Below are 14,668 nucleotides of genomic sequence, written 5' to 3'. Positions count from 1 at the left end.
CACCGCCTGTGAAGCAACTTGCAGTTGGAGAGTCGGGGCTGGAACCAGGATCCTTGTGCCAGTCCTTGCGCTTTACGCCACCTGTGCTTAGCCCGCTGTGCTACTGCCGGACTCCCAGAGTAACTCTTTCTAATCAAGAATCTCACCAACACTCTTAGTGGAACAGAAACCATATGAGTGGAAAAGCACACACATCAGTGACTCAGAACTGGGGAGCCAGGCACAGGAGTCGGATTGTGGATGTGAAACTGCTTTACTATTATGTGAACAAAGTGTTTTTCTTTCCGGGCACATATATAAATGATAAGGCCTCTTCCCCAAAAATAAGTCTAAAAAATGGTTTTTATAGTTTCTCTGATTAGAAAACATTGTGGCTCCAACTTTCGTGTCATTTTATTTTATTTTATTTTTTCCAGCTACAGTGAAAGTGTGTGTGTTTTACAATCAATGACAAATGAGATTTGATGACATGTGGCAGAAAACGTGTGGATGGGATACAGCTCGTTTCACATATGAGAACCGGGCCTTGACTCCTAGCATCAGACAAACCAACAAACCAAGAAAGGACAGACTTTATTATACTATTGGAAGATAATGAGATAAATGATTTAAAGTGCTTACTGCAGTTCCTACACAACTAGTAGCTTATATAAATGCTGGCTACGGTTTATCATTTGTTCATCCTCCTACTCAAGTGTAATCACACACCAACTACACGCTAGGCACATTTAGTACTAGTAACAGAGGGGCGAACAGATAAGGTCTAAGACCCCTACCCTCCTAGAGCTTACAGTTATTGTCATCAGTGCAGTTATTATGATTACTATTATTGTTGCAGATATTTCTACCATTTCCACAGGCTAGAGTTTTTAAAAGAGATTCTTAAAACCCTTAATTCATAACACATGTAGGGGAAAAAAAGAAAGCTGTATCAGTTTGGATCCCCTAAATACAGTGGAAGAGAACCCCTGTAAGTCAACAGGGATGAAGAAATTCCTTTTAAAGAGTCATCTCACGTAAAGGAAACAAAAAGATCAGCTGTTAGAACTGCAACAAATATGAAACTGAGCAACCCAGTCTTTTGCAGGAAGAAAGAGGCCACTGATGCTGCAGCAACCGCAGCAAAGAAATGACCTCTGGGCACTCGGCTGCTCTTCAGTGTTCTGGAGTTTTAATTCCCCCAACTTCCTTTTCCCTCTACTTTTTTCTTCCCAACAAGTACTGACCAGGCCTGACCCTGCTTAGGTTCCGAGATCAGACAAGATCGGGCGTGTACTTCTGCTTCTTTCCTGCGTTGCTCCCTCAGTATATATAACAAATGGAGAACTCGGGGGCTTCAGGGGTGAGCTAAATTTTACCACTAGGCGAAGATCATTCAAAGTACAAGAGTTTTACACTGGGACTTAAACTACACACCTGCACTTAAATTGTCTGATGCTTCCTGCTAACATTTCAGTGTCCACCGGAGCATAAAATTCCCTTTTACAGTTTGAACTTTTGGGGGGGCTGGTGGGTGGGCAAGATATCAAAGTGGGTGCTTCCAGAACATAAGTAGAAACAATAGGATCGAATGGCTCAAATTATTCTGCAATGCCCGGCCTTGCCTTCTTTACTCCTCAGCTTCTTTGGCTGAAGTGTTTCAGGGAAGAAAATCCTGTGGAAGCCAACAAAGACCTTTGGCATAGGAAGGATAGATGTGAGACGGTGCTAGGTGGGAGAGAGGACAATGGGAGGAGTTGTGAGCAGCAGGACCAAAGTCGGCTCTGCCCTACATGGCCACATACAGAAACGGGCTTTCCTGAACGGCGAGCATAGTGGTAGAGAGGTCGACTCCAAAACAACTCATCTGGTGGTCCGGTAGGTGGTGTCGACGCTCAGACATGAGAGACCCAGTTCAATCTCCAGCAGCACATATACCAGAATGCTAATTTTGTTCTCCTTCTTTCTCTCTTCCTAACTCTCTCCTAAGTAAATAAAATCTTTTTAAAAAGATTTTCTAAGTTGTTTTAAGGTATAAAAACATCTGTTGTGGGGGCTGGGCAGTAGCATAGTGGGTTAAGTGCACATGGCACAAAGCGCAAGGACCCGGCCAAGGATCCCGGTTTGAGCCCCGGTTCCCCACCTGCAGGGGGATCACTTCATAAGGGGTGAAGCAGGTTTGCAGGTGTCTGTCTTTCTCTCCCCGTTTCCCCCTCTTCTCCATTTCTCTCTGTCCTATCCAACAACAACAATAACAGCAGCAACAACAATGGGGGGGGGGGAGATGGCTTCCAGGAGCAGTGGATTCGTAGCACCCAGCCCCAAAGATAACCCTGGAGGCAAAAAACATATATATATTGCCTCACAAAGGGACTACTTTGAAAATGCTAATAAATAAAAAAAGAAAGAAAATGCTCACTGAAAATGTTTTATAAAAATTACTGCCATTAAATTTTATAAGATCATATAATTATGTTGTTTGAATTTTATGGACCCAGTTCACTGGCAATTATAAGTAGGGACAATTAAAAATGTAATATACCACTGGTAAAAATTCAGAAATACAAAGCAATATACGGGACCTGTGTTTAAAATAAATTAATTCAGATGCATGTTACAGTTCATTTTGGATTTATAACACTTTATGATGCAGTAATTAGTCATTAAAGATTTATAAAGTTCAACACAAAGATTGACCAATATATTTTGCTACAGAAGTTTCTCCTAAGAAACTAAGTTGGGTTTTATCAAGTCTTCAAATTTTACTAATAAAGTAATTTGCTTTCCTTTATTGAAGCTATAAATGGGAAGCATTCCATCTCTTAGTATCAAGCCATCACTTTGTAACTGACGTAGCCTCCACTTGGTACTGGAAAAGCATATCTACCTTCCACCACACTTTGTGCTGAGGCAGAGATGTTAATGGTCCAGGAAAGGGCAACTTACAAAAGAATGCAGCTTAAAAAAGAACGATGTCTATGACTGCCCCGGCCAGCAGGGCGGTGAGCAGGGGCTAGGAACCCAATGAGACCTGAAATGATAGGGACAAGAGACGCGAAGAACGAGAGCAAGTCAAGTTTCTGATCAAGCTCTAAATTTTATTGTGTGCACAGACATTATAAGGCTTTGGGGAAGGAGGGGGGAAGTGCTGGAGGAGGGGAAGGGGGAGCAATCTTCAAAGAGGAATGTTCCTTGCAACAAATGGCAGGAACCAAACTGTGTGTTGACTTACTTGTTTTGACTCACTTGATTACTGATAAATGGTTTACCTAAGGGGAAATGGCCTGCCCAGGGGGGAATTAACATTTGTCTTGAGGGGTTCCGTTGTCTCAAAGCTTATCATCTATAAAGCAGAGAAATGGCTCCTGGCATATGACCAACAAAATGGTCTTCATTGCCACATATGCTCACAAGATGGTTTTCACTACATAACACAAAGCAAACTTTGGGTCAGTGTTCAAAAGTCCTCAAGAAGTTAAGTATTCCTCAAAATACCAGTAACTTTCTATCGAGAAAACTAAAAATTAGTAATTTAGAGATTGTCAGAACAAAAATAAATTACCAATAAAATACATCTGTACAGTGCAGATTCCAAGACACACACACACACACACACACACACACACACACACACACACACACGCACACACACGAGCCATTTTATTAATAACTGAAACTATGCACTCTTCTACCTCCAGTTTTTTCAAGGGCTAAAGTATAGGATAACACTAGGGTTATAAAGGTTGGGACTGGGTCAGGATCAGGGTCAGAGTCAGGGTTACGGTTAGAGTTAGGGATGGGGTTTAGGCTGAGTTTAGGTATGATTCAGAGTTAAAGTTAGGATACAGATGAGGTTTACGAGTATGGGTAACAGTTTCCTGCTCTTCCCCACCATTTTCCCTCATTTTGGTAGGAGGCTAAGAAAGGACATATTAACAGTTTATTGACTTTTTATATCTATTATCTAGTTTCAATTTTCAAACTAAAAAAATATAAAAATAGCAATGAGAATTTGGCATATATCCTCACCTACATTTGAAATTTATCTCATTTTCTATTAACACACATGTACACTTTTTATGACAACTGCTCAGTCGAATTCAATGATCTTTTTAAAAAGAAGCAATATGCTAAACTACATGAAATTGCCATCAGTGTGCTCCTCACACCAGAGAAAGGATTCTAACAACTTTATAAAGGGCCTGGCTTCACAGTACAGAAATAGTAATAATAGAAACAAAAATTCTAGAGGCCGGGTGTAGCACAGCAGGTTAAGAGCACATGGCGCGAAGCTAAAGGACTCGCACAAGGACCCCGGTTCCCCACCTGCAGGGGAGTCGCTTCACAAGAAGTGAAACAGGTCTGCAGGTGTCTTTCTCCCTCTCTGTCTTCCCATCCTCTCTCGATTCTCTCTGTCCTATCCAACAACAACACTAATAACAACAACCATAAACAACAAGGGCAACAAAAGGGGAAAAAAAAATCAGCCTCCAGGAGCAGTGGATTTGTCGTGCAGGCCCCAAACCCCAGCAATAACTCTAGAGCCAAAAAAAAAAAAACTCAGCTCAAAGCAGTGAAGTCTTGGTGATAACCAAACCCCACTTACAACCCACAGAAAGAAAAAGGAAAAAAAGCATAAAAAAAATATCAGAAAGAAGTAATTACATTATTCAAAATGTCCAAGAAACAGAATTAAGCTGATTGTTCATCAAAATATAAAATGAGTGTGTGTGTGTGTGTGTGTGTGTGTATAAACATATATACAGAGAGAAAGAGAGATGTAACATATACATAAAAAATGTATATATTACACAACACGGGATGAAATGTTTCCATCCTTCAATAGTTCCCCTTATCTACAGGCTCATTTTCAAATTATATATATATTTAATTTCTTTATTGGGGAATTAATGTTTTACATTCAACAGTAAGTACAATAGTTTGTACATGCATAACATTTCTCACTTTTCCATATAACAATACAACCCCCACTAGGTCCTCTCTCATCCTTCTTGGATCTGTATTCTCCCCACCCACCCACCCCAGACCAGAGTCTTTTACTTTGGTGCAATACGCCAATTCCAGTTCAGGTTCTACTTGTGTTTTCTTTTCTGATCTTGTTTTTCAACTTCTGCCTGAGAGTGAGATCATCCCATATTCATCCTTCTGTTTCTGACTTATTTCACTCAACATGAATGTTTCAAGGTCCATCCAAAATCGGCTGAAAACGGTGAAGTCGCCATTTTGAATAGCTGAGTAGTATTCCATTGTATATCTATACCACTTCTTGCTCAGCCGCTCATCTGTTCTTGGTCACCTGGGTTGCTTCCAGGTTTTGGCTATTACAAATTGTGCTACCAAGAACATATGTGTACACAGATCTTTTTGGATGGGTGTGTTGGGATTCCTTGGGATATATCCCCAGGAGAGGAATTGCAGGATCAAAGGGTAGGTCCATTTCTAGCCTTCTGAGAGTTCTCCAGACTGTTCTCCACAGAGGTTGGACCAATTAATATTCGCACCAACAGCGTAGGAGGGTTCCTTTGACTCCACACCCTCTCCAGCATTTGCTGCTGTTACCTTTTCTGATTTATGACATTCTCACAGGAGTGAAGTGATATCTCATTGTTGTCTTTATTTGCATTTCTCTGACAATCAGAGACTTGGGGCATTTTTTCATGTGTTTCTCGGCCTTTTAGATCTCTTCTGTGTTGAATATTCCGTCCATGTGCTCCCCCCATTTTTGGATGGGGTTATTTGTTGTCTTGTTGTTGAGATTTGGAAGTTCTTTATATATTCTGGTTATTAGCCTCTTGTCTGATGTATGGCATGTAAAGATTCTCTCCCATTCTGTGAGGGGTCTCTTGGTTTGGGTAGTTTCTTTAGCTGTGTAGTTTCTTTAGCTGTGCAGAAGCTTTTTAATTTGATGCAGTCCCATAGGTTTATGTTTGCCTTAGCCTTCTTTGTAATTGGATTCATCTCATTGAAGATATCTTTAAACTTTATGCGGAAAAGAATTCTGCCAATATTTTCCTCTAAGTATCTGATAGTTTGTGGTCTAACATCCAAGTCCTAGATCCACTTAGAATTTACTTTTGTATTTAGTGAAATAGAGTGGTTCAGTTTCATTCTTCTAAATGTTTCACCCCATTTTTTCCACACCATTTGTTAAAGAAACTCTGCTTTTCCCATTTAATAGTCTGGCCACCTTTGTCAAAGATTAGATGTACATAGGTGTGGGGCCTCATCTCTGGGCTCTCAGTTCTATTCCACTGGTCAGTATGTCTGTTCATGTTCCAGTACCAAGCAGTTTTGATGACAATGGTCCTATAATACAATTTGAGATCTGGGAGTGTGATGCCTCCAGTCTGTTCTTTCTTCTCAAGATTGTTTTGGCAATTCTAGGTCTTTTCTGGTTCCAGATAAACATTGGTAGCATTTGTTCTATTCTCCTAAAAAATGTGCTTGGGATCTTGATGGGGATAGCATTAAATTTGTAGATGGCTCTGGGTAGTATATTCATTTTGATGATGTTAATTCTTCCAACCTATGAACTGGAATATCTTTCCACTTCTTTGTGTCTTTTTCAATTTCCATGAGTAATGACTCATAATTTTCAGTATACAAGTCTTTCACATCTCTGGTTAGGTTTACTCCTAGATATTTTATTGTTTTTGTTGCTATAGTAAAAGGAATTGATTTCTGGATTTCAATTTCTTCTAACTTAGTGTTTGCATAGAGGAATGCCACTGACTTTTGAATGTTAATTTTGTAGCCTGACACCTTACTGTATTACCTGATGATATCCAAAAGCTTCTTGCTGGATTCCTTAGGTTTTGATATGTATACTATCATGTCATCTGCAAATAGGGAGAGTTTGACTTCTTCTCTTCCAATCTGTATCCTTTTAATTCCTTGCTCCTGCCTGATTGCTATGGCAAGAACTTCCAACACTATGTTGAATAGTAATGGTGATAGCAGGAACCCCTGTCTAGTACCTGAGCTGAGTCCAAATGCTTCCAGTTTTTCACCATTGAATATGATGTTGTCTGTAGGTTTGCTATATATAGACTCCACTACTTCAGGAATTTTCCATCTATTCCCATTTTTTGTAGTGTTTTGATCATAAAGGGATGTTGTATTTTGTCAAAGGCTTTCTCTGCATCTATTGATATGACCATGTGGTTTTTGGTCTTGCTTTTGTTGATATGGTGGATCACGTTCATTGATTTACGTATATTAAACCAACCTTACATGCCTGGGATAAACCCCACTTGGTCATGATGAACAATCTTTTTAATATACTGCTGTACCCGGTTGGCTAGAATTTTGTTCAATATTCTACCATCTATGTTCATCATAGATACTGGTCTGTAGTTTTCTTTTCTGGTTATGTCCCTGTCTGCTGTTGGTATCAGAGTGATGTTGGCTTCCTAGAAGCCAGGAGTATTCCAGAGTCTTCAACCTTCTGGAAAACTTTTAAAAGTAGAGGTATCAGTTCTTCTTTGAAGGTTTTGTAGAATTCATTTGTAAAAACCATCAGCTCCATGACTTCGTTTTTGGGAAGATTTTTTGATAACTTTCAATTTCATTAGCTATGATGGGCTTGTTCATATTATCAACTTCCCCTTTACTTAGTTTGGGAAGTTGGTAGGTATCTAGGAAATCGTCCATTTCTTCCAGGTTCTTTAGCTTGGTGGCATATAATTGTTCATAGAAGCCTCACATGATATGTTGAATTTCTGCTGTGTCTGTTGTGATATCTCCTCTTTCATTTATGATCTGATTTATTTGGGTCTTCTTCCATTTTGTTTTGTGAGTCTGGCTAAAGGTTTGTCGATTTTGTTCACTCTTTCGAAGAACCAACATTTACTTTCGTTGATCTTTTGTATGGTTTTCTTATTTTCAATGTTATTGATTTCTGCCCTAACTTTAGTGACTTCTGTCCTTCTGTTTGCTTTAGGCTTCCTTTGTTCTTCTTCTTCTAGGTCTTTAAGATGTGCAATTAGGCTGTTTATTTGAGCTTTTTCTTGTTTCCTAATGTGTACTTGTATGGCTATAAACTTCCCTCTCAGTACTACCTTAGCTGTGTCCCAAATATTTTGATAGCTTTTGTCTTCATTTTCATGGAACTTTCAAAATATTTTAATTTCTTCCTTGATTTCCTCTTTGACCCAGAAGTTGTTAAGAAGTGTACTGTTGAGCTTCCACATCTTGGGACTATTGCTAATCTTTTGTTGATTGTTAAGTATTAGTTTAATTCCACTGTGGTCTGAGAAGATGCTTGGGATGATTTCAATGCTCTTGAATTGGCTGATGCTGTCTTTGTGGCCTAACATATGGTCTATCCTTGAGAATGACCCATGTGGACTTGAGTAAAATGTGTGATCCAGTTTCTTGGGATGAATGACTCTGGAAATGTCTAATAGTTCTAGTTCATCTATTTCCTCATTTAGCTCCCTTATGTCTTTATTGATTTTCTGCCTGGATGATCTGTCAAGTTGAGAGAGTGGGGTGTTGAAGTCCCTTACTATGATTGTGTTTTTGTTAATATATTGCTGTAGATCTTTCAGTAGACGTTTGATGTATTTAGATGGCTTCTCACTGGGTGCATAGATGTTAATAATTGTTAAGTCCTCTTGATTGACTGATCCACTGAACACTAAGTAGTGTCCATTCCTATCTTTTTTAATCTTATCTGTTTTAAAGACTATCGTGTCAGATATGAGAATAGCTGTTCCTGTCCCTTTTTTGTGGGCCATTGGCTTGTATAATAGTTTTCCATCCTTTCACTTTGAGTCTGTGTTTGTCTTGTTGAGTTAGGTGGGTTTCCTGTAGACAGCCTATTGTTGGGTTGTATTTTCTGATCCATCTTCCTACTCTGTGTCTTTTTTTTTTTTTAAATATTTATTTTATTTATTTATTTATTCCCTTTTGCTGCCCTTGTTGTTTTATTGTTGTAGTTATTGTTGTTGTCGTTGTTGGATAGGACAGAGAGAAATGGAGAGAGGAGGGCAAGACAGAGAGGGGGAGAGAAAGATAGACACCTGCAGACCTGCTTCACCGCCTATGAAGCGACTCCCCTGCAGGTGGGGAGCCGGGGTTCGAACCGGATCCTTATGCCGGTCCTTGTGCTTTGCGCCACCTGCGCTTAACCCACTGCGCTACAGCCCGACTCCCTACTCTGTGTCTTTTAATAGGTAAATTCAGGCCATTGACATTTATTGTTATCAAAGATTGAAGATATTTTAATGCCATTAATGTAGAGTTTTAGAGTGTTCTGATATATGGCCTATTTATGATGGTCTGACTGTTTATAGGAGACCTTTCAGAACTTCTTTCAGGGCAGGCTTGGTGATAGTTGATTCCTTGAACTGTAGCTAGTCTGAGAATGTTTTTATGCCTCCATCTAGTCTGAATGACAGTCTAGCAGGATACAATAGTCTTGGTTGAAAGCCTTTCTCATTGAGCACTCGATAGATATCTTGCCATTCTCTTCTGGCCTGTAGTATCTGTGTGGAGAAGTCTGTAGCTAATATTATGGGCTTGCCTCTGTAGGTGACTCTTTGTTTTTCTCTTGCAGCCTTCATTATCCTTTCTTCATCCCTATTCCTTTCCACTCTAAATAAGATGTGTCTTGGTGTCTTTAAGTCTGGTTTAATTCTGTTTGGGACCCTCTGGGCTTCTTGAATCTTTATGTCTTTGATGTTGTCTAGATTAGAGAAGTTTTCAGCTATTATGGCCTAAAGAATGCTTTCTTCCTCTCCCCTCTCTTTCTTCCTCTGGTAAGCCAATAATGTGTATATTGTTTCTTCTGAAGTCATCCCATAGGTCTCTGTTGTTGTTTTCAGTATCTCTTAATCTCTTTTTGAGCTCTCTTACTTCTTTTTTAGTTGTGTCTAATTCGTCCTCAATCTTGCTAATTCTGTCTTCGGCCTCATTGATTCTATTCTCTCTCCCCTCTACTGTTTTCTGGAGTTCATCTATTTTGTTACCCTCTACTGATACTATTTTAGCTTGTTCAGCTAGTTGTGTTCTTAGCTCAGCTATTTCAGCTTTCAGCTCTCTATAATAACCTTGAGACAATTAGTGTTTTCTTCCAGAGTCTCATTTGTTGTTCTTGTATTTCTGATTATAATTCTTTCAAACTCTTTACTCACTCCTGTAATTATTTCCTTAGCTAGTGTCTGGATGTTGACCTCATTATTTTGTGCTTCACCCTTTGGGGGGCTTTTAGCTGGACTCTTGTCCTGGTTCACTTCACCAATATTTCTTCTTGTTGGTTTAACCATTTTATATAGTATGTTATGAGGTCTCTCACTCAGTACTTTTCACATTACTGACCACTCTTGCCTGGATTGATTTGTGTCTAAGCAAGGTAATTAAAGGGTTCACAGTGGTGGAAGTTAACAGTTGTTGCAATAGTATGTTAATCCCTGATTTGGAGCTCAGTGGCTTAAAAGCCTCTTTTGTGCTTTTTCTTCCCTGTAGGCTATGAAAGCCCGAGGGCTTTAAAACCATAAGTAGGCTTCTTATCTTAATCACTGACTCCTGACAAAGAGATAAAGAAGGGTGTGGCAGAGATAATCCAGTGGTTATGCAAATAGACTTTTACAGCCCTACTGCTAGGCCACTGAGTTATAGATCTTCTCCTGAGTTTCCTGGTTAGATCTCTGTCCCCTGGTGTCCCTCCCTGCTGCTATTCCAGATTCTGAGGGCAGTAGCTATGGAGACTCAGAGTTACACTTGGTCAGTTTCTGGGGAGTCCTCTCCTCCCTTCAGCTGTTCCCTTGTTGGTGGAACAGACTGGAGGTGGTGTCTCTGATAAACTGCCGGACTGTTACCAGCCACTTAATCTCTCCCTAGGCTCCTCTCTGTCCATCAGCCACACATGTTTGCACTCACCGGTGATTTGGTGGGTTCTTGTAGTCATTCTAGTCCTGTCTTGTTTTGGTTCCAGGTGGTCTCCTTTGGTATTCCTAGTTGATCCAGGAGAGGAGAGAAACAGATCTGCTGCTGCTCATAGCCCCGCCTCCCTCAAATTATATATTTTTAAATTTATTATTGGATAGAGACAAAGAGAAATTGAGAGGGGAGAGGATGACAGAGAGTGAAAAAGACAGAGAGACACCTGTGACCCTGCTTCATCACTAATGAAGCTTCCCCCTGCAGGTGGGGGACTGGGGCTTACGCCTGGGTCCTTGCACACTGTAATGTGGCACCACCTCACCTGGCCCCCCTCAGGCTCATTTTCTTCTGAGATCAGAAGAGATTGGGTGTGTTCAGGGTGGTATGGCCGTACAGACCAGGCTCATTTTCTATGGCAGCAATTCAAAGCTAATAGCTTCTAAAAATCTTACACGCAATAATGTATTTTGTGAAGAGGGGCAGATTCACAGAACTTTGATTACAATATAGCCATGATTATTGCACCTTATTAATAAGTATTGTTATTAATCTCTTACTATATCTCATGTATGAATTAAACCTAATAATAGCATATGTGTGTACATGTCTAGGAAAAGACATATACATACACAGAGATCAAAGAGGAACTACAATATGTGAATATAAGTTCTTTTGCAGATGTTATTTTTCAAATATCTTTTTAGTCCACTCTTTTTAAATGGGACAAGGTAAACAAAGTAAAAGTCAACAACTTCATCATTTTTTTTTTTTTTTAAGACAGAGAAGGCAGAAAGGCAAGAAGTGAAAGAGACCAAAGTACAAAGCTCCCTTAAATGCCGTTGGGGAGGGTTCTAACATGGACTATGGACATGACAAAGCAGCACACTTCCCAAGTGACCTATTTCGCCAGTCCCATCTTCACCATTTTTAATAGTAGTTATTTAAGTCATATTTAGGGTACTCAAAATTATGCCTTACCTGTACTGACACACTTTAGTTGCTTCATTTTTTATTTTTCTATCTATAGTTAAAATCCCTATAGATAAAAATATGGGGAATGGTTTATAAGATTTGGAAATGCTTTGCCATTAGCTGTCTCTGTCCAGTACTGGGGTATACCACCAATATTGCTAAAATTAATGAATGAAATAAACAGAAAGAACCTATGAAGAAGCCATTTTGGTCAGGAGACCTGGATTCTAGATCTGGGTAGACCAAACAGTAAGCTAGCTGTATGGCATTGGTTAAATCACTTTGTTCCCACTTCCTCACAAAAGTGAACATACACACACACACACACACACACACACACACACTCTCTCTCTCTCTACAAATGTCAGGTAAATAGGAAATTTGCAGAAAGCTAGAGTTCTCTATGCAGGTTAACTTACCAAGGTAATAAACCTTTAATTAGCAGCCTCTGTCTGCCAGTAACTGTCAAATGCTTAAGATTTAAAGCTAAGTGAGTAGTTTGGTCTCCACTTGAAAAGGAGCATTGAAAACAAAGAAAAATGGTGTATTGCACCAAAGTAAAAGACTCTACAGTGGGGAGAGGGTTCAGGTCCTGGAACATGATGGCAGAGGAGGATGTGTGTGGGGGGTTAGATTGTTATGTGGAAAACTGAGAAATGTTACACATGTATCAACTACTGTATTTTACTGTTAACTGTAAACCATTAATTCCCCCAATAAAGGAAAGAAAAAAGTCCCTGCCGATTGTAGAACTGACATTGTGACTAGTAAGAAAACTGAGACACAACGAATTAGAACTATGATGACTTTGGTGCCATGACAGAAAAGTTCCAGAGTAATGGGAGGAAACACCACCGAGGGCTGTCTAGCTCAGATGAGAGAAAGTGTCCCACGCTGAGGAAACCAGGAGGACTTTTTATAGGAAATGTGCCACTGAAACAATTTCAGAGGCTGAATTTTAAAGGCACCTAGCTGAAATTTCTCAGCATTCTCAAAAATTATCAGTAGTTATACCTAGTTACACTTCTAAGTCCAGGCCAGTCTTAAAAATCGCTTTAATAATGAAAACTAAAAAATTGAGACTGTTTTATTTGAAATTACATCAAATTGTATTTTTGTAATTTTCTTTTTTCTTTTTTTTTTTTTTTCAACCAGGGTTATTGCTGGGCTTGGTGCCTGCATCATGAATCCACCGCTCCTGGAGGCCATTTTCCCCATTTTGTTGTTGCCCTTGTTGTTGTAGCATCGTTGTGGTTATTATTATTGCCACTGCTGTTGTTGTTCATTGTTGGATAGGACAGAGAGAAATGGAGAGAGGAGGGGAAGGCAGAGAGGGGGAGAGAAAGACAGACACCTGCAGACCTGCTTTACTGCCTAGGGAGCTGGGGGCTCGAACCGGGATGCTTAGGCCGGACCCTGCGCTTTGTGCCACATGCGCCTGACCCCCTGTAATTTTCTAAAATGAACAGAAATCTATTTTTTCCCTAAAACTATATTCAATTCAATTTTTTTTTTACTTTTGGCATTTCCTTTGGCACTCTGGTAGGAAACATTATTTGTTATAATCTATATAGTTAGTTATAATACCAACTATATGTCTTATTTACCCTATAGTAATTTAATAAAACGGTTTTTAAAAATCCTTCACACAAGGAAAATAGTTAAGTATATAAATAATAATAATAATAATTTAACCATGGGCATTAAAATCTTTTTGGCTCATAATCCCAGAGCATTAAAAAAATGAAAGGTGTGCATATATGTGTGCGAGTGTTAGAGATGAGTAATTTCTTCTATGTTTCCTATGGAGGTACTTACAGTGCTGATCACAATCAACTCTTGCAAAGACTACTTGATTTGCACTTGGGTATTCTTCCTTAATGACGTTGGAAGCTTCCTCAAAAATTGGATGTAACATCTGGCTGAAACGACACCTATGTACAGAAAAGGATTATTTTAAAACTGGACTTAAGGTTGAAAAACGGGAGTGATAAAATATTATTGCAGGGGCCAGGTGGTGGCTCACCTGGTCGAGAGCACATGTTGCAGTGCACAAGGACCCAGGATCGAGCCCCCGGTCCCCATCTGCAGAAGGTGAGCTTTGCAAGTGGTGAAGCAGGGCTGCAAGTGTCTCTCTGTCTCTCTCCCTCTCTATCTCCCCTACCCTCTCAATTTCTGACTGTCTCTATCCAGTAAATAAAGATAAAAAAAATATTATTGCAGTTATTACCCACTGGTACTTAGTAAATGTAAAACAAAGAGCTTCTGAGACAATAAAATAGCTAATTTAGTCAAGGCTCCTGATGCTACGCATTAAAAGGTGAAGATAAAAATTTGAAATTAAAAACTATTTAAAAATATATTTCTGCTTAAATACTGTAAAAGCTTTTGTCTGTGTTTCACTTTAACAAGATCAACATTATTATAGTGCACACAACTAAGAATCTCTCAAAAGCCATAATAAAATAAATATAAAATAAGCCCACTAAGAAGCATCTTCTTGGACTCCTGAGACTCAGACATTTAAAAAGACATTAACCTTCTCTAAACCAGAGGTGGGGAACCCTATACTGCCAAGGGCCAGTAGGATATTCATATCATTCCCAGGCCATTCAGAATTATCAACCTGAAAATTAGCGCTTAATGTTGCTGTGAGAAAAAGCTCCTAGATCTACTGAGTGCCAAGGCCAGGCCAAACGATTTTGCAGGCTGGACAGTCCCCACTCCTGCTTGAAACAAGGACCAGGCTCTTTTCAGCAGTCAGGGAGGCCGGCTTAGCTGTGCAGCACAGTACTTGTACGTGCGATGG

At 39.6% G+C, this 14,668-nt stretch overlaps 1 protein-coding gene across 2 annotated transcripts in view; it reads right to left on the bottom strand.

Annotated features, from left to right (window-relative positions):
- ERP44 (endoplasmic reticulum protein 44) overlaps nucleotides 1-14,668 on the bottom strand; it is an 86,197-nt gene that overhangs the window by 32,439 nt on the left and 39,090 nt on the right. For both annotated transcript variants that reach the window (XM_007525532.3, XM_060199101.1), the window contains exon 4: nucleotides 13,678-13,793. In XM_007525532.3, the coding sequence (XP_007525594.1) occupies nucleotides 13,678-13,793 (116 nt within the window). The remainder of the gene's footprint in view (nucleotides 1-13,677; nucleotides 13,794-14,668) is intronic.

The sequence above is a fragment of the Erinaceus europaeus genome, chromosome 10 (assembly GCF_950295315.1).
Source record: "Erinaceus europaeus chromosome 10, mEriEur2.1, whole genome shotgun sequence".
Classification (NCBI taxonomy): Eukaryota; Metazoa; Chordata; class Mammalia; order Eulipotyphla; family Erinaceidae; genus Erinaceus; species Erinaceus europaeus.
Note: the sequence above shows the minus strand (reverse complement) of the source record. Positions and strands in the feature narration are given on the sequence as shown.